The sequence below is a fragment of the Botrytis fragariae genome (genome assembly GCF_013461495.1).
Source record: "Botrytis fragariae strain BVB16 chromosome Unknown tig00000101, whole genome shotgun sequence".
In the NCBI taxonomy this organism is placed as follows: domain Eukaryota; kingdom Fungi; phylum Ascomycota; class Leotiomycetes; order Helotiales; family Sclerotiniaceae; genus Botrytis; species Botrytis fragariae.
The window spans coordinates 1,273,058-1,297,256 of NW_023500996.1; the positions used below are offsets into that span (position 1 = coordinate 1,273,058).

The window sequence follows — 24,199 nt, forward strand, 5'->3', positions numbered from 1 at the left end:
ATCCCTCCATCATTTTATACGCTCTTCCTCATCCCTCCCATCCACATCCACATCCACCTCTCCACCCTCCAACAAATCCATCCGACCTTCCGCAAACCCTAAATTCATATTCAAGAGAAGAAGAAAAAAAAGGGAATCATTCGTTATCCAACCTCCTATCGATCCCTCTGCCAATAAACTCCTACAATTCACACTCGTTCACTCGTTCGCCCTTCCTTCGATTGATCGGCTTCCTTATACGACCTTCACTTTTTTATCACCCGCGATCGTTTCTAGAATCCCTACTGACTTCCAAACCCACCTCTGAAAGATCTCAACGCCACACTCTTACCGTTTCACCATTGGGTCACACCTTATTCATACACATAACGAACCAAACACAACAGACGGCCGTTGATTCATTTTTGTCCCATCCATCCATTTGATAGACTAGCATATCCCCAGTCTCCATCGACATCCAATATTCTCTTCTGCTGAGACCCCCGCTCTCAGTGCATGAATTGATTCAACCTTTTCGCAAACTATCCGTCCTTTTTCTTTCATTCCACGACAGGTTTAAGTCATTCACTCCTTGGCTCCTGTTAAGGAGCCTCAAATACCGCCGAAGTGGCTTTCAGCAAAGACTCTCGAAAGTCCCTGCTTTCTCTTGGTCAGGGACCATATGAACAGGACGCTGGAGGTTATTTTCATCGTGAAGGACTCGCATCAGGACCCAACGCGATATCATCAGCAAGAAAAGAGAAGATGTATCTCCCAAATACCACATGGACGTGGGCCTTCATGATTGCCGCAACCGTACAAGCCGCCGCAGTTCTAGCAATTGAATCGTAAGTCTTCCAACAATTGGGAAAGAATTCGGCGTCGCGGTTTCGGTTTCATTTACTAATATGTATCCCTAGGTATGTGTTCGCAAAATTCCAAACCAGTCTGGTCAAAGGCAAAGAACAAATAGCTCTCGATCGAACAATTCCAACCTACCTTACGCTATTCATTTTCGGTTTCCTTTATCAAGTTGTTCTAGTATACGATTCTTTACGACTCAAAAATACAATTCAGGTCATCGGTCTTTGCATGTACAATGGCGGAATGCTAATATATGCCTCCATTCAATACGATCAAATTCAAACAGCGGTTGAATCTTTGGGCGACCTTGGTTATGTGGATGAGCACGCAAATGTCTGGCCGGATGTGCAAGGGCTTTTGGTCGCAGTTCCATGTATTATCGCTTTCTTCTCCATATTGATGTCATTCATAGCCTGGAAACTTTATGACGAATTTGCCTGGACGATTTACAAACACATTAGCGCTGATTTGCGTATGAAGCGCAGATTCTTGACCTACCAAGTAAGTCGAACGATGTTGCTACTTTGACTTCACAAATACTAACAAATTCAGATTTACATTGCCCTGTTGAAATTCGATTTCTTCTTCTTCTTGGGATTCACAGTTCAATTTCTAGTTATCGTTACTGGTGTACAAGATTTCGAATTCGGTTTGACAATAGCCGCCGTTCCCGTTACCATCTTCATTTTATTCATGGCCGCCTTCTGGACTCGACGTGAAAATAAACCAGGAATGCTCTCGGCCATCTTCATCTTCCATTGTGGTCTGGCCTACTTTATCTTCAAACTTGCTCGAATGTACCAACCGGCCAAAGCTGCAGACTATATGCCAGTTCGTAAGAATTTGACCAGTTTCGCCGTCATCACAATCATTTTGATTATACTAACCATCGCGAACGCTTCTTTATGTACGGCAAACTTCAACAAAGGTCTAAAGCCGCATTTGAGAAGACGAAAGATCGGTGGTGAAGAGGAGAAGATTGATCACATGACTGAATTGCCGGATCTCAATAATTCTCACAAACAAACGAATCGGATGACGATAGATTAAACCAACAAAAAAAACTTGTGGATAAAAAAGCGGCATATAACTTCGAGATATCTGGTTACATATTTCGGAATTGGATCAAGGTTGTTTTGGACGGAATGTACACTGGGACGACTATGACATTGGGTTTTCTTTTTCTTTCTTGTCACTTTTTCTTTATTCCCTTTTTCTTTTTTTTTATGCAACTTTTATTGAGATAGTCCTTTTTGAGCGAAGATATTTAAGCTTGCCTTGTCTTGGTCAACACGGCTGGCAGGCAGGTAAAGGCATTCGAGGAAACGAAACCTCACTTCATACCCGGGATCGATGGATATTGGTTGGTTGGCGTTTGAAGGGCGTACTATGTGAATTTTTGTGTTAGGAATGGCGCAAGTGTTTACAAGGCAAGATTCAGATCGAATCGTGTGATGGTTGGATGATTGGTCTTTAGGACTATTATTCTGAATTGGATCGACTTGCTGAGCAGGAAAATCCTTTTTGGCGGAGATAAAAAGAGGCAGAGAGCACAGTAGCATAGCATTCAGTGTCTTGCGATGTGATGTTTGCATATGAAAGCGCTAGCAAAGCGAAAGAGATCTTTTATGGATGTAAAAGGGGAAGGAAGTAGGGAGATGGGCGAAGTGAATGAAAATTATGGTCTTCAACATACGTCTAATGATCTTTGGTGCTTTTTAGTTTACGTGATTGTTATCCCGGTTTTAAAAGAATGGCCTGCATATGATAGAGGATGGCATATTATCATATTTTGCCTTTCGTCTACTTGTCCCCTGATGACAAAAGGGGGGTTTGGATCCATGTTGATCAAGAATGAGATGATCCTCTATACTGTGTTGAGTGTATGCAGTATACCTACTACTGGACAATTTAATCCATGCTTTCTTACTCACTAGACAACATCTTTGCTAAACGCTTACTTTGATTGAGAGGATTCTTTTGGGGTGGGATTGTGAGTTTGGGTGAAGGTGTGATGGTGTGATGGTTGTTCTTTGTAGTATGGATGTTGGTCGTTGGGGGAGGGGGGAGGTGATTTTGTGGAAGATATCTAGTCTAGCCTAGCATGGACTTGAACTTGGATTTGAGACTTTGCTGGATGTTTCTGGGGGGTGAAATGGGATGAGAAGAGATGAAACTAGTCATTGTCAAGGTTGTTGGTTATCGCTTTTTGGTGTTCGTAGGTGTGCTGTTGTCGAGGTGGTATGGTATGGTGTGGTATGGTATGGTAGGTAGGTAATCGTGGTCACGTCTTTGTCGCTATTTTCTTCGGATTCTGGCGTACGAGATGTGGGTTTTCAGGGGGAAGTTAGTGTTGCATTTGCAGTGGGTAGAGTGTGAGTGTGTTGACTCTATTTGTAAATTGATCTGTTGTGCGAGTGCGACTCTAAGTGGTATATTGTATGATTGCGGTTTTGGAAGGGTGTGTGTAGTACGTGTGCGTTTGCTATGTTTGTCTGTAGCAAATCTTCGAGGATGATTTGCAGTTGGTTGAGGTTTAGTCGGTGAGTGATTTGATGCCTTACTAGTGGTATTTATTTGTAGTAACACATAGATCGGGATCGAAGATGGAGTGATGCAGAGTTGTCTGGTTGTGTCTTTTTTGTTTTTTCCTCTTTGATCGCTTCGCTTTGTGTGTTTATTATCATCTTCCTTCCTTCCTTCTCTTCACTTGTTTTTTACCTTGCGAGAAAGTACTCGGGGATTTGTACTCGATTCGCTCTTTGATAACGGAGCAATTGTGAAGTGTAAATAAAGGATCTAGGATTATCCTCTTTTTCGTAGCAGAGTAAGAGGATGTTACACGAACTACAGCTACTGACTAAGAAGATTGAGAATTCCTGGAAGTTATTGGTGAAATCTTGGATGGATAATCGTAGGGTGTGTGGTCAGTTCTGTGTGCGGATTAGATGCCATTGGAAGGGGATATGATGTAATGACAATAATCAAGTAGTGACTAGTGAAGTATTTATGTTTTGACTGTCGTCGAAGATGCAAATATTCGTTATTGATGACTTTGATCATCTCTTCCATCTTCAAGAACTGAATAACATGCAATTATATCAAATTTGCACGTGAGAACTCGTACATGATGTCATGTCTCTCAACTCAATAGATCTCTATGCTCTATTTTTGGCTAGCGAATACAGACGCGTTTCGACGATGTAGTTCCGCTCATAGATTGTTTGCTTGGTATCTGTGGTTGATAGAGGTTCTTTATATTGATGAAAAAAATTCCGAAGGAACTGTGGAGGTTGGTGAGTGAACATAAGCGTGTGGCGTTTACTTTCGATGTTGTGAAGGAGCGTTGAAGTTGGTATCTACCCCCCTTCTGCATTTCGGTGTAAGTAGGATTCTATATGGTACAAGAATGATGCACTAGCTTTAATTATCTTCCTCAAATTATTCTCAGCTCGAACGTATTCAAGTCTGATACATCCTATCATACTGAGAACTTCTCATTAATTCTTGTAGAACAAAGTTCGAAGATGTTCCTTTCCTGAATCAAGAAAGACCTTACGGTAGAGACGATTAATCTTGTGTGCTGTCAAGATCCAAGGATCAGATGTATCAATACCAACACTAACTACTCCTTGATCCGTCAATACAATTAATAGTCTCTGCCATCGACGAGCTAAGGGTACAGTACGCAGTATTCACGGAAGCATTCCTATGACTTGAAACCCTAAGTTGAATAATAAAAAATACAGTCTGTTCCTGGCCTGAACAATTTTTGCTGTTGTCAGTTCATCTTGCTGTTACATTCTGCTATCACTGTTACCCCCTCGCTTACATTTTTTGTCATCGCTAAGATAGGTCCAAGAGCACACGGATAGTGTGGAGGCGTCGCAAAGTAGATGGACATGAAGCACACTATCCATATTCATAAGAATACATCAGGATTCTATTTGGTACCATCTCCCTCAAGCACCCTCCCTTGCTCTCTATCTTCTTCAGTTTGGTCATTTGGTCGTATTGACACAAGAAGGATAATATCTATATATTGTGCCGAAAAAATGTAGGGGACATGGATGGGAAAATTATACGATGGTGGCAGACCTGACCTGCGATATTCATTCCTGGAGTAGTCTGTGACTATGTTCAAATGAAGGTCAACGAGACGTTGTCGGAATTGGCTGGACCGTAATTCAGCATTTTCACATCGCTATGTCTATATCTCTTCTGTGAGTGTGCAAACATACAGACCGTCATGCAAAATCCGTTACTACCCACTTAGATACTTAAGCAAAAAGGAAGTTTCTATTCACTCGTGTATGTCGTGCCATAATGGCACGCAGAAGCGTGTTTGTGAAATCTCCAGTGACCATGATTGCAGGAAAGAAGACTGTTTGTGCCCACAATTCTAAGAGCACAAATTCTTGGTGTATGAGATGATACAGGTAGATTGGTTATTTATTGATGTCGAATTAGTCAAATGGAGGCTACGGGGAGAAGTACAGAGTATGAAAACGGCAATGTGCTTATTGATTGTTTCACTTGTTCATATTTTTTGGATGTTTTCGTCGGGAATTGTCACTGTCACTATGATTCTACAGTTCTTGGTGTCATATGACCTTGCATGTTCTCCTCTTTTCTGAAAATTAGGGTTACTATGGCAATTCCTACTGTTCATGTGCACTTCTGGCACAGATTTCAATGCAAAAGTGTTTGGACTATCGAAAAGTTCAGTTTCCAAATGATTATTGATTCCGCCTAAGCGCCAAATGGGATTCTACTCAAGAATCGTAACTGTTTTACAACAACTTGGAAGTTGAGAGATGCTTTTATATTGGGTGGCGTTATTTTGTTGGCGACGCAAAAGAGGTCGAGAGGTCGAGAGTCAGTGGATGGGTGCATTGGTGAATAGATTCTTCAAATTCACTCATCAGAATTTATGAATGTAGTTAATAAAGAAAGTGCTTGCTATCGACGTCGAGGCGACTTGAATTTGATTTGAATACTTCATCGCAATTACATACCACTAACTTAGTTTCGACACTCACACCCACGAATACCTCTTTCGAACCTAACACTAAACGGGTCGTTGTGAGCTATCGCCTAGTAGCGAGAGAATCAGGTGTTCGGAGCTTTGAGTTTTAGATTTGATATTGTTAGACCACAGCGAGAATTCGTCGCCATTTGTTTCATTTTACATTTGTCATCTCTCACGTCTTATTCCCTCCTATCTTGAGACTATATCATTAGATACAATGATGTATGATATAATGCTATAAAAAAAGCATTCTTCCGACTACAATTTGACATTAGCAAATTTAATACGATTTGCTCATTCTCCAATACGACGGTATCAACTTGATCTTATGTTCAATATGAAGATCCAGTCCAATAGCATCATATTGAACTTGAGCTTCGTAGATATAGGGGCTAGTTTTATTATGAATAGACGCTATTCTATTAGTTAGTCGTAGAAGTAGGATTGACAAAAGAGGAGCGTCGATGAATAGTTAATCTTGTGTTGTGCTCAAAGCATTGAATTTCAATGAGCATTGTCAAGTGTGTGAGATATCTTATTCAGTTCTTTCGCCCTAATACCTTATAAAGTAAGAAGCAGCTGTATAAGCACAAGGCCAGAGTGCGTCATTTGCTACTGCAGAGTAATGCATATATGTGAGTAATGTAGAGTCAAGCTAGTCGCCGGCAAACGAGAGGCGGGTCTGAATTCTTCAGTCTTAAGAAGTCCATCTAAGTATCAACAGTCAAGGGTTCACTTGATCGAGGTATTTTGTTTTCAGGGAATCATCATTCGTTGATTGAGTTCTTCCGTTTCGTTATCACGTAATTGTTGTCACTTCACCCTGTTCCGTGGAATGCTGTGTACCAATTATTGTTGCCATCTATCTCTACTTCCATCTTGTCTTATTCAATACTATACTTTTACAATCAAGACATCACTTTCATTCCAAATCACTTCTTATCACTCACTGAAGCTTTCACTATGACACAAAATCGTATCAAGAAGCTTGAGTCTCCTACGGAGCAGACGCAACGCGGCAGGGTATTCTGGAATAATGTCTCTGAAAATTGTATGAGCTAAAGATATTCATGAGAGATGTTTCTTCTGCAAATTTCTCTCTGACAGAGACACTATGTTGAGTGAATTATGTCGCGGAGAGCCAAGGTATAAGTTCGTCCTCGGCGCTTTTGCGACGAAGTATCGGGCTGATGTTAATACTCGCTTTTCAGCACACATTCTACTAATCTTGTTTGGCTTGTTATTTTGAAACTTGTGTATCGTTACATTCCATTAGAATGATATGACTATACCTCCCACGGGTGCTCGCAATGAATTCATCAAAAGTGTGACTTTGGTATTGACAAAAGCTTTTAGCTTTTGCTGCTCGACTTTGAATAGCTCTCTTGGTCATGTAGTATATTGTTTCTGCTAGGCTCAAAAACATATGATGCTAGGCCGATGTGCACACCAGGTTGTGAGACCCATGTAGCAGGATCAATGTCGATGAATCTAATCACTCTAGCTTCAAAAGCGAACCAACCCAATGAAACTACACTGCGGAGTTCGCAGTAGACGCCAGAAAACGGATGAACAGGAGGGCTTGTAATCAGTCCCCCTTCCCCCAAACAGGCCATAAAATCGCTGAGCTCGTTGTGGATTTTTTTGTCATACGTCAAAATCTCCACGAAGGATCCAGAACCCAACCCTCCTAACATATCCCATCTCCTCATCACAGAAGTGTATGTGATGATAAACCGCAACAAAAAGATCTCAAGTTGCTATCATTCTTCCATATGCCGACTTGCAGTGATCTTGAATGGATTACAGCAGTCGAGGAGAGTGACGAGTTAATCTAATGCTCCCATCACCTGCTTTGTGATTTGAATTCATTCAGTGGACCAATCCACATGGCAAACCCCACAGATCGCTGATTCTTCTTCTGAAAAGATAGATACTTATGACAGTGAGCTGAATAACTTTATTCATCGTGTTGTCATGGTCATACAGCAGTGATTGTTTGAAGATATAACCTATTCCTTATCACTTAGATTTGAGATATCGATGTGGAGAAGGGAGGGCCGTGCCCCGAGACTGTTCAAAGAGACATATTACCTTCACAATGAACAAATATATGTGATTGTTTCACGTTGATAGAATATCACGTGAGTATATGTGTGAAAGCCTCGCATTTGTCTAAACTAGTTTACAGTCCTTTCCCATTAGCTTGCGTTAAATCCCAAATTCCATTTCGCCCATCAATCTTTGCCCACAATAATAACTTTAAGCACTCTTGCCCTCCTTTCTCAACTGCGCCAAAATAGCCTCTCCTACTCCGCTAGCACTCGCAGGATTCTGTCCTGTGATAATCTTTCCTCCATTTCCCACTGTTATGTGTGGCGCCCAGTCATCTGATGCCTTTTCGAATTTGCCGTTGCTAGCTTTACCTAAAGCTGTTTCTAGCTCAAAAGGCATGTTTGAAAGACCTATGTATGCTTCCTCCTCGGTATTTGAGAATCCAGTCACCGGGGCGTTTTCAAGCAAAAATTTGCCGGATGGAAGTTTGGCATATGCAAGGGCAGCAGGGCCGTGACAGACAGCGGCGATAATGCGATCCTTGGAGTGGAACTCCGAAATGATTTTGTGAGATGTTTCGTTGTGTGCAAGATCCCACATTGCTATATATCTTTTAGTAAATTTTCTTCATATTTTGTGACGTCATTTCACAAGTGATAAAGCAAAGGACGGGGAAATACTTACGACCATGACCACCAGCATAGAAAAGAGCGTCAAATTCCGAGGCTTTGCCTACGAAGTCCGAAAGGGGTGCAGTATTCTTCCATAGAGATTCTTCATTCTTGAGGAAATTGACCGAGACGTCATCTTTAGAAGCTTCAACAGATGCGGGGTCTAAAGGAGCAGCACCACCACTAACGGAGGCGATGGTTATTTGAGCATGGGGGGAGAGAATGTCATATGGGTGAGCAAGCTCGGGCTAGAGAAGAGGAGAAATGTTAGCTATGTAGTTGTAGAGAGAACAAGAGATATGGAGGTAGGTGATATTATGTGAAAGGTGAAGGGAGACGAACAAGATACCAGCCAGTAGGCTTTCCAGTGTCACCCATTTTATCATGGGAAGTGAGGACGAAGAGAACCTTTGGCTGTTGAGTTTGAGAAGACATTTTGTTGTATATGGTAGATTGAAGTTGGATGCTGGGTTTAGAAAGAGGTGTTGGTTGGTAAGTTGTTTGTTCTTGTGTGAGAAGAGTCAAGATATGATTGCAATGAAGATGATGTTAGTTGAGTATGAGGATTTCCTGGTTTCGAAGACATTCACTCCTCTTTATACCAGTTGCCCTCACGAACTCTGTCGATTCACTTGTACAAACCTGTGTGACATGACGTGCCCAAGTTTCGGCGATAAAGACCACCCGCAGCACTCCTGCTTCAATACATCAAGCTGCACACAATTGCATCCCAAAAGGCACATCGTAAAGGACAATCAACCAAACTGTTGGAAATGTCGTGAAACTCTTATCCCTTCTTGGCACCCACATCCGATAATTTGGTTAGAAGCTCTATCAAATAGGCTCAATTACCCCTCATTGGCATCAGTGAGAGTCAATCAAATCATCTCCTGGACTCCGGAGCTGACGCTAGACCCACATGATTTATCATATCAATCTAAGCAGCCCGAACCTTAAAACCCGACATGCAAGTCTGGGAAGGATTGCTTGCTTGCTTACTTAACCATTTAAACTCCGAATAGTGGATGATGGCAAAGCGGTGATAATACCTACATGTAGGACTTGTGAGACATCAAGAATTCGATGATTTGAGAATTCGAATGAGCGAGAAAGTGGGATTGGCAAAGTATGACATCTTTCTTGGGGAGCTTCTGGATGCTTCCGATGGTTATGTTTCGAAATAGAATGCACTCAGGATCTAATCCATACCATACCACATACCTTGGGATCGTCCTTTCTCGGCAGATCTATGCTGTCATTCAAACTACGATGCACGCAGATAACCCCGAACGTCATGGACTGCAACGTCTCCTTACCCGGCAGATAAAAGTATCACGATATCGAATTTTGCAAGTTGTGGTCGGTCTCACGGCGAGGAAAGCACAATGGGTTAAATCTGTATGTTGTGTAAACAATTCACCTGGGAGCACAAAATGTAATCATCGCTCTCGCTATTTCCTGGAGAGAATTATGTACGAAGTATCTCCTTACTCTCGTTTAAATAAAACCTGAAAGAGCATTTTTGATTTGTAGGTGGAGAATCCAGAATGTAACCTTATTAATGTACGACTGCTATGTAGCTTCATTTCTCTTCATTCCATCATTCATTTCCCACATTCCGATTCATTTAAAAGAAATAGCATCGCCTTATTTACCATTCCACCGACAATCGCGTCTCATTACTTCCTATTCTCATCCTTCTCTGTTTCTTAGTTGTTTATCTTCTCGTTGGTTACTTCCTTGGCCTCTGCCTTCTTGGCTGATAGAAATTGGCTCAGCCATTGGAAGGCCTCACTTGATACGATCAATCCTGTGCTGACGACTGCCTTTCCGTAGCCAAAGTAACCCTGATCTTCCGTCTTCTTGACCTCGTTGTTGTATTTGCCCAACACATACTCCTTTCCCTCGTTACTTTTGGTTATCGGATAGAACACAAAGTATTTTCCATCACTATAGAGTTCGCCAGTAGGTTTCTTGACGGCAGGGAATCTCGATTCAATGGTGGATAGAGTAGAGTCGCCAAGCTCATCGGCTTTCGCGACGTAAGGCGAGACATATTGGTAGGGTTTTTGGAGATATGGAATGATTGGTTTGCCAAACTTCTCGTAAGAGGTTGCAGTCAGGTCGATGGATCTTTGGCCATAGGGGTTAGACTTGAAGGTAGAGATGGAGTCGTGGATGAGAGGATAAGATGTGAGATGCTAGATTTCATAAACATCAGTATCATGGCTCGAAAGGAAATCGTGGTTTGGTGGGATAACTCACGTCGAGGAAGACAGATGAGGGAGTCTCGCCGTTTACTTGAGGTGCCATTCTTTCTCAGACGTATAGGACAAACGTGGTATTATATGTGACTCTTGATGGGTACGATGTTAGCTGGGTCCTGGGTTCTATGCCACCATGATATAGCTTGTTCTAGATCAGAGCTTTATGGTCGTGCCTTGCAGAAGGCGGCAATGGCAAACAGGAGTATACATACTAGTTGCTTGGTATCTGACAATTCGTTCCTGGATGGAAATATGACTAGTATGAAGCTTTGAGTGAGAGGGGTGAGAGGGGTGAGAGATGGTGGTCAGAAGATTGAAAGTAAGTTGTTGGTCAATGAAGGATGTGTGGTGTCTAAGGTTAATAAGTGATGGAAGAGCAAGAACTATGGGTCAAGTTTAATGCGCCACAAGTCTTGATTTTTTCCCAGAGAAGTTGACATATAATAATAAGATGAGATATGTGAATTTGCATGTGCTCAACGCATTCCCTGATCTGATTGCAAACGGGTTTTAGCCCGGTCCATTTGAGGATTGATTGGGTATATTCAGCCCAGGGGCTAAATAAGCTATTGGGATTGGCATATGACAGAGTTTTTTTCTTCTTTTCTTTTCTTTTCTCTCCTTTGTTTGTTCCTCTTTTGGGAGAGGGTGGATGACGGTGCAGAAGATGTTGTCAAGTGGATTGAACTGGATTGGACTGAATTGGATTGGATTGATTGATAGAAAGTCAGAAAGCGATAGTGGAATGATGAATGGTGTGGCCCGGGTGGTCCGTGTGGATTAAACTTGATTAATTGAATGCCCAGGAGCATGTGAAAGTGTAATTCCATCCGTACGTGCATGGAGAGCGTCCCCAGTAGATTAAAAGTTATGTAATCTCTGACCTACCTACTCGTAGTACAACGTTCCTCAATCGGATATTATAAAGGGGAAGGAGGCTACGAGAGAGGTCTTCTCTTCTTCATTACCTAGGTACTCATGGCTTGATGCTGTCTATCTTGCTTGAAACATGCTGAACTTTACCTGAGAGGCAGCCATGTGAAAGAGAAGAGAGAAAGAAGTCATTCTTAAATGTCTTATCTCTTATCGCCCGCTAAAAGTTACCTGTCGAGCCTATCTTTTCGTTTCACCGATACAGCACATATGTAGGATGATCTTGAGCGTGTCAATCTCTCCCTTTCTGATAAAATACCAGATGCAATGACGAAACCCGCTTTACCATACGATATATCATATATCGTATATCAATTATCATATGTCTTATATCAGAAACTCTTTCAAGATACGCCCATGAGATTCGACCTAGATGGAGCTTCTTCTGTATCAAACTTCCATCTCTCTCTTGGAGGACACCAGGTACATCTGCGAGACCTTTGATGTGGTAGGACCAACATGAAATCTAAACCCTACGCGGATCATCTTTAAGACCCAAGGATTGTGTGTGATTTCTACTCCGTAGTAAATGTCATGTACATCGAACCCTTGATCTCCTGCCTATTTGTATCATACGATATACATCAGTGCCAACTAGATATGGCTGGCTATACATGATGATACACCACCCCTTTGTATTTTGTTTCAATATTGTGCATCCTGTACTAATTGAAGCCGAGCTTCGTATCGCTGGATGGAAGGATCCGTCTTACGCATGGCGAAAGTTAACTTGGACCAACTGCGCTCTCAAGTTTTGACATGTGAAGGTGTGCTTACACTACGGGAGAAATATAGATGACTTGAGTCTAGACTGCAGGAATGACTACACACATGCATCACTAGGGAGTTCTTGTATATTTAGTAACCAATAGTACGACTTTTTCTACGTTGATTAGATCCAGAATGAATCAGGTCACCGGCTTTAGACATTCTCTTTAGCCTCTAATGGAATATTCGACGTCGAATCATACAGCTCCTCCGGGTACATATATATTTGTATAGAACAACTAAAAGTGTTGAGAAGAGAGTTGAAGATTCAGCTGGGCCAGCTCTGCATTTGAAAAGGAACTTGTATCTTTGCATCGATACATAGCACTCGCTTTCCCTAACAAAGAGACGGGTTGAAGTTTCTGAACACCTCTTTTCCACAGTCTCTTACGTACTCTCAATCACATCATGCCGCCGAGACCGAATGATTCAATCAATGCATTGCCACGTCTGATATGACTGACACTACAGGTCTCAATTAGCGATTTCGGAAAGCTCTGTTCTCTTATGGTCACCGCCGTGGTGCCGACTTCCTCCAGATTCAGCAACATTATCATCTTGCGATTTTGTGAAATAGACATGCCCTGCTATAACCGGAGTGCTTCATTGCTCTTATATTCTTGCAAGAGTTGCAAACGACTGATCGTATCAATATTCCACCTCGCCTTCAAACTCAACGCGCTCGCTACAATCTACGCATCCTTCTTCATTTTTATCTTTTTTCGTGCTTCCTCATTAGCTGGCATGGATCGTTTTCTTGGAATCTCGTCATTTGCAGCTAGTGTCGGCTCGGCATCCATTTCAAATCCATCTTTGACAGCCGACTCGGTATCCCACTGCTGAGCTGCTACAGAAACGGAATCTCCTACACGGCGGGTAACTTGTGCTCTTCTGCTCGTGGCTCGGAATAAGTATACCGCATGTCTGTTTAGCGCCATATAGTATTCTGACTCTTTTTCTGTCTGGTTTGACAAGCGCTAAGGTCGAGGTTCTCCAGGAACTGCAGCTTGATCAGTATCAAAGTGAATGATGACCCCAAAACGATACATACATAAATGTATCCAAACCCAACTTTCAACCAGCCACGTTTGATTTGGGCATGCGATATCACAAAAATACAGATCATAACTTTCCCCGGGATATCTTTCCTGGTATCTTTCCTGCATCTCTTTCAAGACATTGTTGACTTCTTCATCTGTGTAGCCGTATTGCGAGCTTGTTGCTTTCGCCAGAATCTCATCGTAGATACTTTCATATGATAGTCTCATCATTACTTGGTTGTTTTGCATCCTGGCAACATGCTCAACGTGTAGAGAATTCGAGTTGTGACAAGCGACAGTACTTTGACGTGGAACTTGAAGTTGTGTGGTGTTTTCTTTTCGAAGATAGGAAGCAGTCAAGTGGCAGATGAATGAAAGTGAAATTTTCGAAAGTGAGGAAGCTGAGAATGATTGTCATTCACTGGATGGATTCAACATGAAGTACAGCTCTTATTTTCAACTATGTTGTATGTATCTGGTGCTGTATTGTTCTATCATATCAATCTATGGCCTTGCGATTCAAAGCTTTGAATCCATTCTAGAGATAGGGATCTTGTCTTCGCTCAAAATCGGAACCACACACCTCGTCAAAACATACATAGTGAGTGAGGCAGAGTATCTCGCTATATTACCCTACATCAAATGATCCACTAACACTAAATTGGGCGGCCTTAATAATCCCTCTATTTCATCCTGTTTCCAGCTGCAAGTGGTCGCCAGCGTCGTAAATCACATTACCTTTCAGTTATATCTCATCCCCTCTTTCATATCTTCGCATTTATCCATGTCTTCTATGTATCCACCATTCTAATTTTTATTCATATTGCTTCCCATCTTCCCTACGTTCACGTAAGTTTGGTAAGGTCGCAACGTTCGCAACGTTGTGACCTTTTCGAGATAACATGCATTAAGAGAAAACAGACTACCACTGATTCTCCAAACATAGGCGCCCGTCTAGTCAGGCATAAATGATGATACATGGAAGGTATCAAGCAAACGACTATTAATTCTATAGAATGAGGTTCCAATATGCTCAGGCTTGACGCACAACATCCGTGAGATAGAACTGTAGAAGTATGGTCACTACTATCCATGGGGGTTTTGGTGGATAAGGCGATCGATTTGCGACTTTGGATGCTGGAACATCGTTGGAAGAACCAGTAGAGGTATCAGTAATTCATGTTCCGTTGGACCGTAACGATTCACTCATGACTCGAAACTCGGAAATTTGAATGGCAGCATCCTTCTCGGCAGGACATCCTCTGTATTGATCTGTGGGAATGCAAGAACGCTCTTGTATCTTACCTGGGTATGATGTTATTCGCAGAATTTGTGAAAGTTTCTGTGTCATTTCTTCGCCAAGTCTCGGTTTAATAAGTTGATCAGCTAGATGGTGACTGGTATTTGAAGCTTTGAGTTGCCTTCTGAAGACTGAATCAGCTCGAATGTTCTTAGGTCTTTTCCATTTTGTTTGGTCACTGCAATGTCCACGCTTGAAATTGAGGTAGTCTAAACCTTCTTCTCAACGTAGTCTTTTACCCAGGAGTCTATAAAGCTACAAGTGAACTGTCCCTTTTTCCATATTCACCAAGATCTGTTTTGCAGCTGTGCTTCTCGAACACCTACATAATAGATTGAAATCTCCGGCGTTCTACCATTCAGCGCCTTTCTGAAGAGGAATACTGACATAGCTTTACCCGAGTGCCCACCTCGAGGTTGATGCATAGGTATTCAAATGTTGCTCGTCGGTGCAAGTATATATTTTACTGGTCCTTTTTGGAATCGTTGCTTTTCAACTGTTATATCTTGACAGTATATCGAAAGAGTGATTGAATAAAAGACAAAACGATTGAGCCGCAGATGTGGTCTATAAGACTTGGCGTACGTTTACCTCATATTGTCTTGGCTGTTTTAGAAAGTTGCCCACTGAGGACAAAACTTATACCTGTATAAAGGGGGATAAAAGACCCCTGAAAGGATTGTTCATCTCCAGCTATCAGAGGTATTAGGTGAATACCAACGACCAATTCACTTGTTTGGCCTTACAAGCATAGCCCAGAAATTCGTCATTCCGTGCAGGGCTTATCTCTGAGCCTTTGTATTGACGGATCTATTCAGCGTGAACAAATACAGTACAAGTCTTCACTGAATGAAAGCACCAAACAACTGAGACTCATACCAGCTAGATTTCATTTGTCAAGCGAGGGAATCGTTGTTTCAAAGGGCGAATCAATCTATATGTCGATATGTGTTTCGACAACAAAATGCTAGTAACGAGTCTCTAATGCAGAAACCTTTCCAGAAAAAAAATGAAATCATGTAGAGCGTGCTTCCGCTTTGAATTTGAACTATGATAATACAATCTATCCAGATTAATCTATCTTCCCGGGGTATTATTAAAAGAAATCCTGACTCGACTCCGCTTCTCATTTGCGACTCCTGTTGACATCCCCTTTAGCTTCTCTCTTGCCATTGTCGGTTTCACCCCTCGACTTCTCTGGCTCAACATCAGTATCTGGTGTCATCTCGAAGGTTACTTTCTTCTCCTTTTTCCCACCTTTCTTCCCATTCTCGCATAGTCCCAAAATTGAGCGAATTTTAAAGGCCGCGAGCCAAACACCGTAAACTATGCTTACAATCACCGTGATGAAATCCAAAATATGCACAAACCACCAAATATGCTGAGTACCCAATCCACAATTCGCAAATTCAAATTGCCACTCCCAGCTTTCTCTGTCGAACCATAAACTCAGCAATCCCGCATTTCCAGCAAAATCCCCCATCATACTCCGTACAGTTACTTCACGCAGTCCAGGTATACCTGATTGATTCACTAAATGTTTGGCTTCTGGGTATCTATCGCACCTCCACTCTCTGTCCTCTTCAGGTAAGCTTTGGTTGATGTAGTGATAGATATCACATCCTTCGTGATCGTGGCCGGTTAGAATAATACCATGTCTTCCCATGCCTTGCCCGTCTACATGCGCACTACCGCTCATGCCAAATACACCTTCTAGCATACCTTTGGAGGCATCGCGGGAGAGGTGGTTTTGTTCCTTAACTCCATTCTCGAATTCTCCATCGAAGAAGTCAAAGAACGGTCCATCTACACAGATCCCTTCGTCTTTATATAATGGGATATGAGTGAGGACTAATGTAAAAAGTGCGGATCGCTCAACGGCGTGAGAAGTACTTATCAAGTCATTAAGAAATTGATATGACTCGTCTTGGAGGTCTTTGTCCGACACGGGCGTATCGAGATTCATGTCATTAAGGATCATAATTCTGATTTCAGGAATATCCCTCCCATCTGTCTGAATGCCTGTCGTAGGAATTGAAGAAGCATTATGGTTGGAAGGCAGCTGAAATCGAAGTTCGTAATTCGCTTTCCCAAAAACGCGCTCAAATCGAGCTAGTCGATCCTTTGAGATATCTCCAGCATACCCAACATCATGATTACCTGCCACGTTTATAATCCTCTTCTTCCATGCCGCAGCATCATCTCCCAGCATTATTGTATTCTGAAAGTCGAAAGCGGGCGGCGACATAATCTCATCCGGAATTCGTTCTCCATGTTTGAATACCCGATTCCAATATCTTCGACCACGTTCCTCAAATTCTTCATCATCTATCCATTGACTCCCTACAAGATCTCCAAGTACAGTAACATGTGTAGGGTCCAACCACCAGTGCGTTGCGCGGTAGATATGTCCTAAGTAATAATCATTACCAATGTGGTCAAATCGTTTGCGATAGACTTCGAAAGCCTTGGGAAGATCGTCGAGCCAGAAATCTATTATATCATGGAGGCTGTGTCGCACACGCTGTAGAAGGTTATGTTTCGTGCCGCTGACGATTCCCGAATCTTCAAAGAATTTCTTCAAATTGGGCAAATTGATAGAATCGATATCTCGTATGGATGATTCACCCTCGAGTTGAGGATCCCCCAAAGCCAGGAGTCTGAACGGTGCTACCTTGCTGGGATCATACGAATTTGGAAGCGTGTGTTGACGAAGTGTATTGACGTACGCTTCTGAAGCATCGTATTCAGGAGAAGGAAAAGCGCAACCATGGAATGCAGGGTACAAATAAAGATAAGAGGTGAAAGTCAAGGAGAGAGGCACAAGAAGAAAGAGTGCATAACGCAGCACCGATATTAAAAACATAAAGAAGGTAGCATTTGAGCACAGCACACAAATAATCTAACAGTAGAGACTGAAATAATGTGAGAGAGATATGCAAAGTGGTGGTGGTATAGAAAAGGAGAAAAGCAGAATAGGAGTATATTTTTCAAATATCTCTCTACTTCTCCTTCTTCCGTCCGATGAATTCCATCAAGCCCACGCCGATTTGGCATCTGAACAAATTACTGGCCAGAACCCAAACAAGGGCTGTGAAGGGTCCGAGCTCTGAGAGATCTCTTACGTATCACGTGAACGTAGCAGTAAGATGTCACGAATGTCTCGAGAATGGCGAGAATGGCGAGAATGGGCACTCTTGGATTCTGCCCCGCACAAGAATGGAACATGGAAGAGAATGACCGAATGATCAACGCTAAGCCTCCACGAGGATCCTCTACCCGATGTTAGCACGCCGGCTGAAGCCATCCTTCCGTTTTTCCATATGTTCGGGAAGGGAACTTTGATTGGAAATTCATGCTACGCCTTGGTCTCTCTAACGTGTCTTGGTTACTTTGACTTTACTATCCCCACTACTTTTGGAAAGCTGGTGAAGGCAACAGGATACCAGGGAATAGAGTTGATTGTCGATTGGAGGAGAAGCTTTGTCAAGCATTCATCAAGCATTCACCAAGCATTCGTTAAGCATCATCTGACAGTTGTCGGAATTGATTTTACGACAAACTTTCACTACATCAATTTTAAGGCGTGAGATACACCTACACCTTCCTTCTAGAAAGCTTCTAGCGTCATAGTCAGGGCGATCTTCTCTTCCTGCCATTTCTGCACAGCACATCTCAGCCTCACTACCAAGGTGCAACATCGTTGCATTCCGTTACATACTGACTACCTACGCATGCACAGAACGTTTCCACCTCGTGAATGCGATCAACTAATCCGCCATATATATGGTAGGTGAATTTCCTTGTCCACTCCTTACATCCATCTTTCCTTTACCAACTTCATTTTACACAATTATCATAACAAATCATTAAGTTGCAACTGCTACGGTATATGCTAGAAGTCCGCATCTAAAACACAATATTTCTTTCCTCCGATGGAATAGAGGTACATCCATTACATTATGCCTTTTCTCAATAAATTAATCCATAAGGGAGACCAAGAAAAGTCTCCCGAGAAAGACGTCCCTTCCGCTCATGTCGAGCACCCACCTTCACCATTGTCTCCTAGTTCCTCAACCATAATAAACGAAGAACCGCCAGGTTACACAGCTACCGATGGTCCCGCCGAATCAGATCTGACTGCTGCCTTTTCCAATCTCAATATCTCGGAATCAAGTATTCCTGCTTTTCCAAATGAAGATCTATGTCTTGCACACCTCAAGTTGTTAAAGACTTTTCATAGTCTCAAAGAAGATGTCGGCTATACCGATGGATTGTTTGGTCTATGGGATGCACGTTGCGAACTTCCGGTCGTCGAGAACCGTGACAAAGCATTAGTAGCGATGCGAGAAAAGAGATGGTCTCTGTATATTGCAAGAGCGGTAGAGAGATTTGAGGATTGGTGGTTGAAGGTGTTGTGCGAGCAAGAGTATGCCACTAGGTTGCAGCAAAAGGACATGAAGACTTACAGGGACTTCATCAATTTTCCGGAGAAGGGTGTGGCTAAGGTTTGGAGCACGTCAATGTTGCCCCCAATAGGTGTGTTCTATATTTCAAAATTTACACTCATGCAAAGTATGTCCTAACATTGAGACAAGATGTTCTCATGGTATGGCATTCATTGATGCTCAACCCTCGAAACTACCTGGAAGATTGTATGCGTTTTGGTTTGAAAGATTTGTGGGCAACAGGCATGCCCTGGCATGCTGTTGATACAGCTATTGATACCAGCTTCAATTATCAAGTAACAGAAGCAGCCAAAGAAAGATTCACGAATGCCACAGGGCATCATTGGAGCAATGCCAATGATCATGCAGCAAAGACACTAAATTGCCCGCGGTGTTCTCAGGTATTGGAAATTCCATGGACTACATTCGCTGCAAATGAAAAGCCATCACTGAAAGAGTATGAAATTCGTTCTAGTCTGTTGGGAATTGTTGCTAATATCAATAGAATTATGGACATGAATGGTACAGGTTATGGTGATCGAGGTTTATCACACATTTGCCACAAATGCGGTGGTCAAATCAATCACGATCTATTGCGAGTTGCCAAGTTTAAGAAAGAGGTCGAAGATCTGATCATGAAAGACTATCCTCTAGGGGGTACAATTCTATCTCCGAGTACTGGCATTCCGGATGCACGAGATCCAAAATCTGGTTCCTTGCACCAAAATGCATTCCCCAATCGTATGATTACTATTGAGCTGAAGGTAAAAATGCTAGAACTAATTGATAAAAACCCTAAAAAAAAGCCCGCTATGACTGATGTTAGGGATATTATCGAGAAAACATTCAGAAGTAAATCAGCCCTAAAGAAAATCAATAGTGGGAGGAGCACTTTGCTACGAGCGGAGTGCCTTTCAGTTCGAAAGATGATGTCGAGATATTGGCAAAATTCTTCAATATTCGCGCTTGAACTTGGAGGTGCTGTGATTCGTCAGAGTGTGTTTGTCGATAAAATGGCAAGTCTTGACTGGCTTCATTCCCCGGTTGCTCGAGAGACGATGGGTCGATTACTTACAAAGTATGAAAGATTCATTGAAATCATGCGTCTCCATCCAAAAGAGGTTTGTGTTCCAACCTTGGATGTTGATTTGGCATGGCATACTCATCAACTATCGCCAAAACAATACTACGAGTATACGTTCTCAAAATGCCTGAAATTCATCGACCATGATGATAAGATGGAAGAAGATGCTCTCTCTACTGCCTTCGAATGGACAAGTAAGACCTATGAGAGACTCTATAGGCAAGTGTATTCTGAATGCACTTGTTGGTATTGCGAGGGTAATGTCTGTCCTCTCTGCACCCAGTGCATGCTAATATTTTCCAGCCATTCGTTCCAAGCATATTGATTCGTCAAGCCGTGTATTCGGAACCTCTAAGCACGAAAAAGTTCTGGACACTTTCTATACATCTGGAGCAGCAAGACAAGTAAGTGAACTGATAAGGAACTCACTAGTTTCTTTATTTTTACTGCCTGCTTTTATTCTTCGATTATAGATTCCACTTAGTAATACCCACCCCATATACTGCTTTTATTTTCACATGTAGCATTGATACCTCGTCTCGTTTCAGTTTAATTCTTGATAAGCAATACTGACCCCAATTCTTACAGTGTGACCCCAACAATAGCGCACACATCAGCGCGCACTCCGCTGTTCGAGTCGAAGAGTCCGAGACCCATGCTTCAGTCTTCGATAGACTTAGCCAAAGAAATAAATCCGAAATGAATCGCGCCTACGACAAAGCTCGTCAAAGAGCTGAACAGAAGGGAAGAACTATCCCTCCTAGAGATGATTATTATTACACGGCTTGGGGTTATCCATATATGATGTATGGACCGTACATGAGTCCGATGTACGTCGGTGCTCCGACTTACTATGCAGGGGATCCGTGCGTGATGCCTGTTGGTGTGGGTATGGCCGGAGCTTGTGCAGCAGGATCTTGTGGAGGTACTGTTGCAGCTGGTGGATGTGGCGGCGCTGGTGGATGTGGTGGAGGAGGTGGAGGAGGTGGTGTAGGTGGTGCAGTAGGAGGAGTTGGCGGCAGTTGTGGAGGAGGTGGAGGAGGCGGGGGTTGCGGTGGAGGGGGTGGTGGTTGTGGCGGTGGCGGTGGGGGGTGTTAAACACCATTTTTCTACTCGGCGATGAATTGAAATGGGACGAAATGCGCTTATGATGTCATGACGGGTTTGGCTTTGGGATATGAACTACTCTTATATTGTTATCCTCTTAACCTCGCTTCCTTATACAATCCTTGTTTTCCTCTCTATTTTTTTATTAGTTCAGACTTAGTAATTTTGTTAAGATAGCTACATATGAAAGCACTCATTAGTACATTCAATGAATACTATAAATCTCGGATATTACGACAGGACAAAAGCGATCTAATCCAACAAAAACGTAGACTATACATGTCAAACCCTATAGCCGAAAGAGAAGTATATCGCTGTACATTAATTGGAATTTTCTACTCTTGAAAGATTGACTTCTAATCTTCAAATGTCTTTATTTTGAAAGTCTTATTATTAGCTTTGAAATGAATTGATTAATACTAAAAATCTTGAAACAAATGAGCAAACATAGACATCATTGAGATTAGATTTGATATTCAGAGCATTTTTTTCTTCGATATACGATTCGCATCTATTATCTCATGATAATATCCTTCAGATCAGTATATTAACTCATATGAATTTGTAAAGTAGAATCTTTAGAATTATATCTATAGTTCAAATGGTTTTGTTAGAATTGGGGTTATTATTGAGGAAAATACTAAAATTGCGGAGAGAAATTTCATTATATTTTAATATTAGAAGAGATACTAATTATTAAATGGGCGACGTAGCTTCCGATGTATAGAATCTTTAGTTACTAATTGAAAAAGGCAATCCTATATTTCAAGTAATTATATGATCTTATGTATCCTAGGAATAGTTTTATTATAATCGATTCGATTTTTTTTAAAATTGATGTTCAAACATAGTTATTCATTTTATATAATAAGATATTTTTAGGATTTGAATGATTGGGTTTTCTGAAAAGTTACTGGAATTGGAGTTCTAGGTGAAAATTAGAATCAAAATCAAGTATCATAGTTTGAAGTTATTGATTTTATATGTTTAAAGTATGATCTTTAATATTATATAATTACTTGAGATTATACGATTGATTTTATTAACTAGAAACCGAAGATTCTATATACCAAGAGCTATGTCTACTATCTAATCATCAGTTATGAAAGAAGATTAATTTTCAAATTATAAATTTATAAAAAGTTCTTTTTTTCTTAATCATTACTATACTAATTATAAAATCCTTAAAATTCATAATTTTTAAATTCTTCTCCTCTAGCTATTAGTACTATTAAATATTATATATAGAGAGTTCGATATAAGAATTTCTATTATATTTGTAACAAATTAGAACGTAAGAATTCTGAAATCTACTTACTATATATTTACTATTCTTTCAGCTAAAACCTTCAATCCTTCGGTTTTATACTCTCTATTTGATTACTATACTTTTATAAAAAGATTATAGAAAAAGATATAAAATAATTTGAATTCATTTAGATTGTATAAATATAAGATTATAAATTTTTTACAAATTCGCTAATCTTGTATAAAACAAGCATTTCAGAAAAAAGGATTTCCTAATGATATATAATACATAATGTAAATTATTCATTATTGAATTTTCGGAATAAAATAATATTAATTAAATATTTCTTTCTTTCTTTAACTTGTATGGAAACATTTGATTTTTGTAGGTATTATATAATAAAACTATATAGTATGCGATGAATAGGTTCTAGAACTCTTACATGAGGGTCAGCCCTTAAATCCTCGATTCTCATTACGCTCGATATATAAGCGTTATTTTCTCATCATCGTATATCTATTGTTATATGATTCTTATTATCATTCTCATTACTGTTCTTGATATTATTCTTATTATTTAAAGTCTTAAGCGTTTTGAGATTATACTCTATATGTCAACCTAAGTATAATAAATTTCATATAGATTTTTGAAAAACAAAGAACTCAGCCTGGATTGAACAATAATCTTAATAAATGCATTTAATAATTATATATTTATACATTGGCTACATAAATTTCTTTAAGCTAGTTAGCTTTTAGCTATAGATGATAATCTAGATTAAGAGTATAAAGTAAACTAATATATAGTAAGCAAAATAATAGATTTTAGTTTTAGAGGCCTTGAAGAATTTATTAAATCTTGAAAATCTTTAAAATGTTCTAATTTGGTCTTTTTTTTTAAAGCTTCTAAACATTTCCAAGATTTCTTTAAATCGTAATAATTTTCATTTATTTATAATCTTTTAGTTTTTACTTTTAATAATAGTGATAAGATCTTTGTTTAGATTGAAAACGAAATGAAAAGGATAATATAGTAAAAACAATATAGTTTTTATTGATATTGGAAAGCTTGCTAAGAGTATTAAATATGTTAACAGATTAAAATGATTGATATAGGTAACTTTATTATATATAGCTTTTAATAAAATACAAATGATACTTGATATAAATTGTTAGTCTTTTTTAATGTGTTTTTTGTATCTATTGGAATCTAATATTAAGGCTTAAATCTTACAATCATATAAGGAATGAGAAATTATAACAAACTCAAATCTTGAACATAGATCGTAGAAGATAGATCTACTTTTATAAAAGGAAATTTAATAGTTTCTATAGATATACTCTTTATATTATTTAGAATAAACCTCTGATATTTGATATCTCATAAAATCAAAACAAGATTT

At 40.5% G+C, this 24,199-nt stretch overlaps 7 protein-coding genes across 7 annotated transcripts; 2 read left to right on the forward strand and 5 right to left on the reverse strand.

The window, feature by feature from the left end:
* Positions 1-744: 744 nt before the first annotated feature.
* On the forward strand, positions 745-1,893 carry Bfra_009044sa (putative upf0658 golgi apparatus membrane protein; the record flags this gene model as incomplete). Its single annotated transcript, XM_037339397.1, has 3 exons — positions 745-827; positions 900-1,344; positions 1,396-1,893. 3 exons carry the CDS (start codon positions 745-747, stop codon positions 1,891-1,893), a joined length of 1,026 nt encoding a protein of 341 aa, XP_037190963.1.
* A 6,146-nt stretch (positions 1,894-8,039) lies between these two features.
* Positions 8,040-9,111, reverse strand: Bfra_009045 (uncharacterized protein). Its single transcript, XM_037339398.1, has 3 exons — positions 8,944-9,111; positions 8,615-8,849; positions 8,040-8,532 (listed from the first exon to the last, which is right to left on the reverse strand). Exons 1-3 carry the CDS (start codon positions 9,034-9,036, stop codon positions 8,138-8,140), a joined length of 723 nt encoding a protein of 240 aa, XP_037190964.1. The 5' UTR covers positions 9,037-9,111; the 3' UTR covers positions 8,040-8,137.
* A 1,024-nt stretch (positions 9,112-10,135) lies between these two features.
* Bfra_009046 (putative perilipin mpl1-like protein) lies at positions 10,136-11,176 on the reverse strand. The gene is made up of 3 exons (XM_037339399.1): positions 11,081-11,176; positions 10,867-10,957; positions 10,136-10,802 (listed from the first exon to the last, which is right to left on the reverse strand). The coding sequence occupies exons 2-3, from the start codon at positions 10,912-10,914 to the stop codon at positions 10,311-10,313; spliced, it is 540 nt and encodes a 179-aa protein (XP_037190965.1). The 5' UTR covers positions 10,915-10,957; positions 11,081-11,176; the 3' UTR covers positions 10,136-10,310.
* A 1,632-nt stretch (positions 11,177-12,808) lies between these two features.
* Bfra_009047 (uncharacterized protein) lies at positions 12,809-13,120 on the reverse strand (the record flags this gene model as incomplete). Its single annotated transcript, XM_037339400.1, has 2 exons — positions 12,809-12,953; positions 12,975-13,120. The coding sequence occupies 2 exons, from the start codon at positions 13,118-13,120 to the stop codon at positions 12,809-12,811; spliced, it is 291 nt and encodes a 96-aa protein (XP_037190966.1).
* A 141-nt stretch (positions 13,121-13,261) lies between these two features.
* Positions 13,262-13,858, reverse strand: Bfra_009048 (uncharacterized protein; the record flags this gene model as incomplete). The annotated part of the gene is made up of 2 exons (XM_037339401.1): positions 13,262-13,546; positions 13,571-13,858. 2 exons carry the CDS (start codon positions 13,856-13,858, stop codon positions 13,262-13,264), a joined length of 573 nt encoding a protein of 190 aa, XP_037190967.1.
* A 2,177-nt stretch (positions 13,859-16,035) lies between these two features.
* Positions 16,036-17,775, reverse strand: Bfra_009049 (putative polarized growth protein; the record flags this gene model as incomplete). Its single annotated transcript, XM_037339402.1, has 1 exon — positions 16,036-17,775. One exon carries the CDS (start codon positions 17,773-17,775, stop codon positions 16,036-16,038), a length of 1,740 nt encoding a protein of 579 aa, XP_037190968.1.
* A 1,096-nt stretch (positions 17,776-18,871) lies between these two features.
* Bfra_009050 (putative glycine-rich domain-containing protein) lies at positions 18,872-21,539 on the forward strand (the record flags this gene model as incomplete). Its single annotated transcript, XM_037339403.1, has 5 exons — positions 18,872-19,448; positions 19,508-19,814; positions 19,863-20,703; positions 20,759-20,845; positions 21,030-21,539. 5 exons carry the CDS (start codon positions 18,872-18,874, stop codon positions 21,537-21,539), a joined length of 2,322 nt encoding a protein of 773 aa, XP_037190969.1.
* Between the last annotated feature and the right edge of the window lie 2,660 nt (positions 21,540-24,199).

What these genes read in the sequence shown, in the direction of transcription:
- Bfra_009045 (XM_037339398.1), bottom strand. Translation starts at nt 9,036, where the DNA reads ATGTCTTCTCAAACTCAACAGCCAAAGGTTCTCTTCGTCCTCACTTCC. An exon ending in AGCCTACTGGCTGGTATCTT is followed by an intron (nt 8,850 to 8,943) that starts GTTCGTCTCCCT and finishes CCTCTTCTCTAG; the next exon opens with CCCGAGCTTGCTCACCCATA. An exon ending in CTATGCTGGTGGTCATGGTC is followed by an intron (nt 8,533 to 8,614) that starts GTAAGTATTTCC and finishes AAAGATATATAG; the next exon opens with CAATGTGGGATCTTGCACAC.
- Bfra_009046 (XM_037339399.1), bottom strand. Translation starts at nt 10,914, where the DNA reads ATGGCACCTCAAGTAAACGGCGAGACTCCCTCATCTGTCTTCCTCGAC. An exon ending in CCTCATCTGTCTTCCTCGAC is followed by an intron (nt 10,803 to 10,866) that starts GTGAGTTATCCC and finishes TATGAAATCTAG; the next exon opens with CATCTCACATCTTATCCTCT.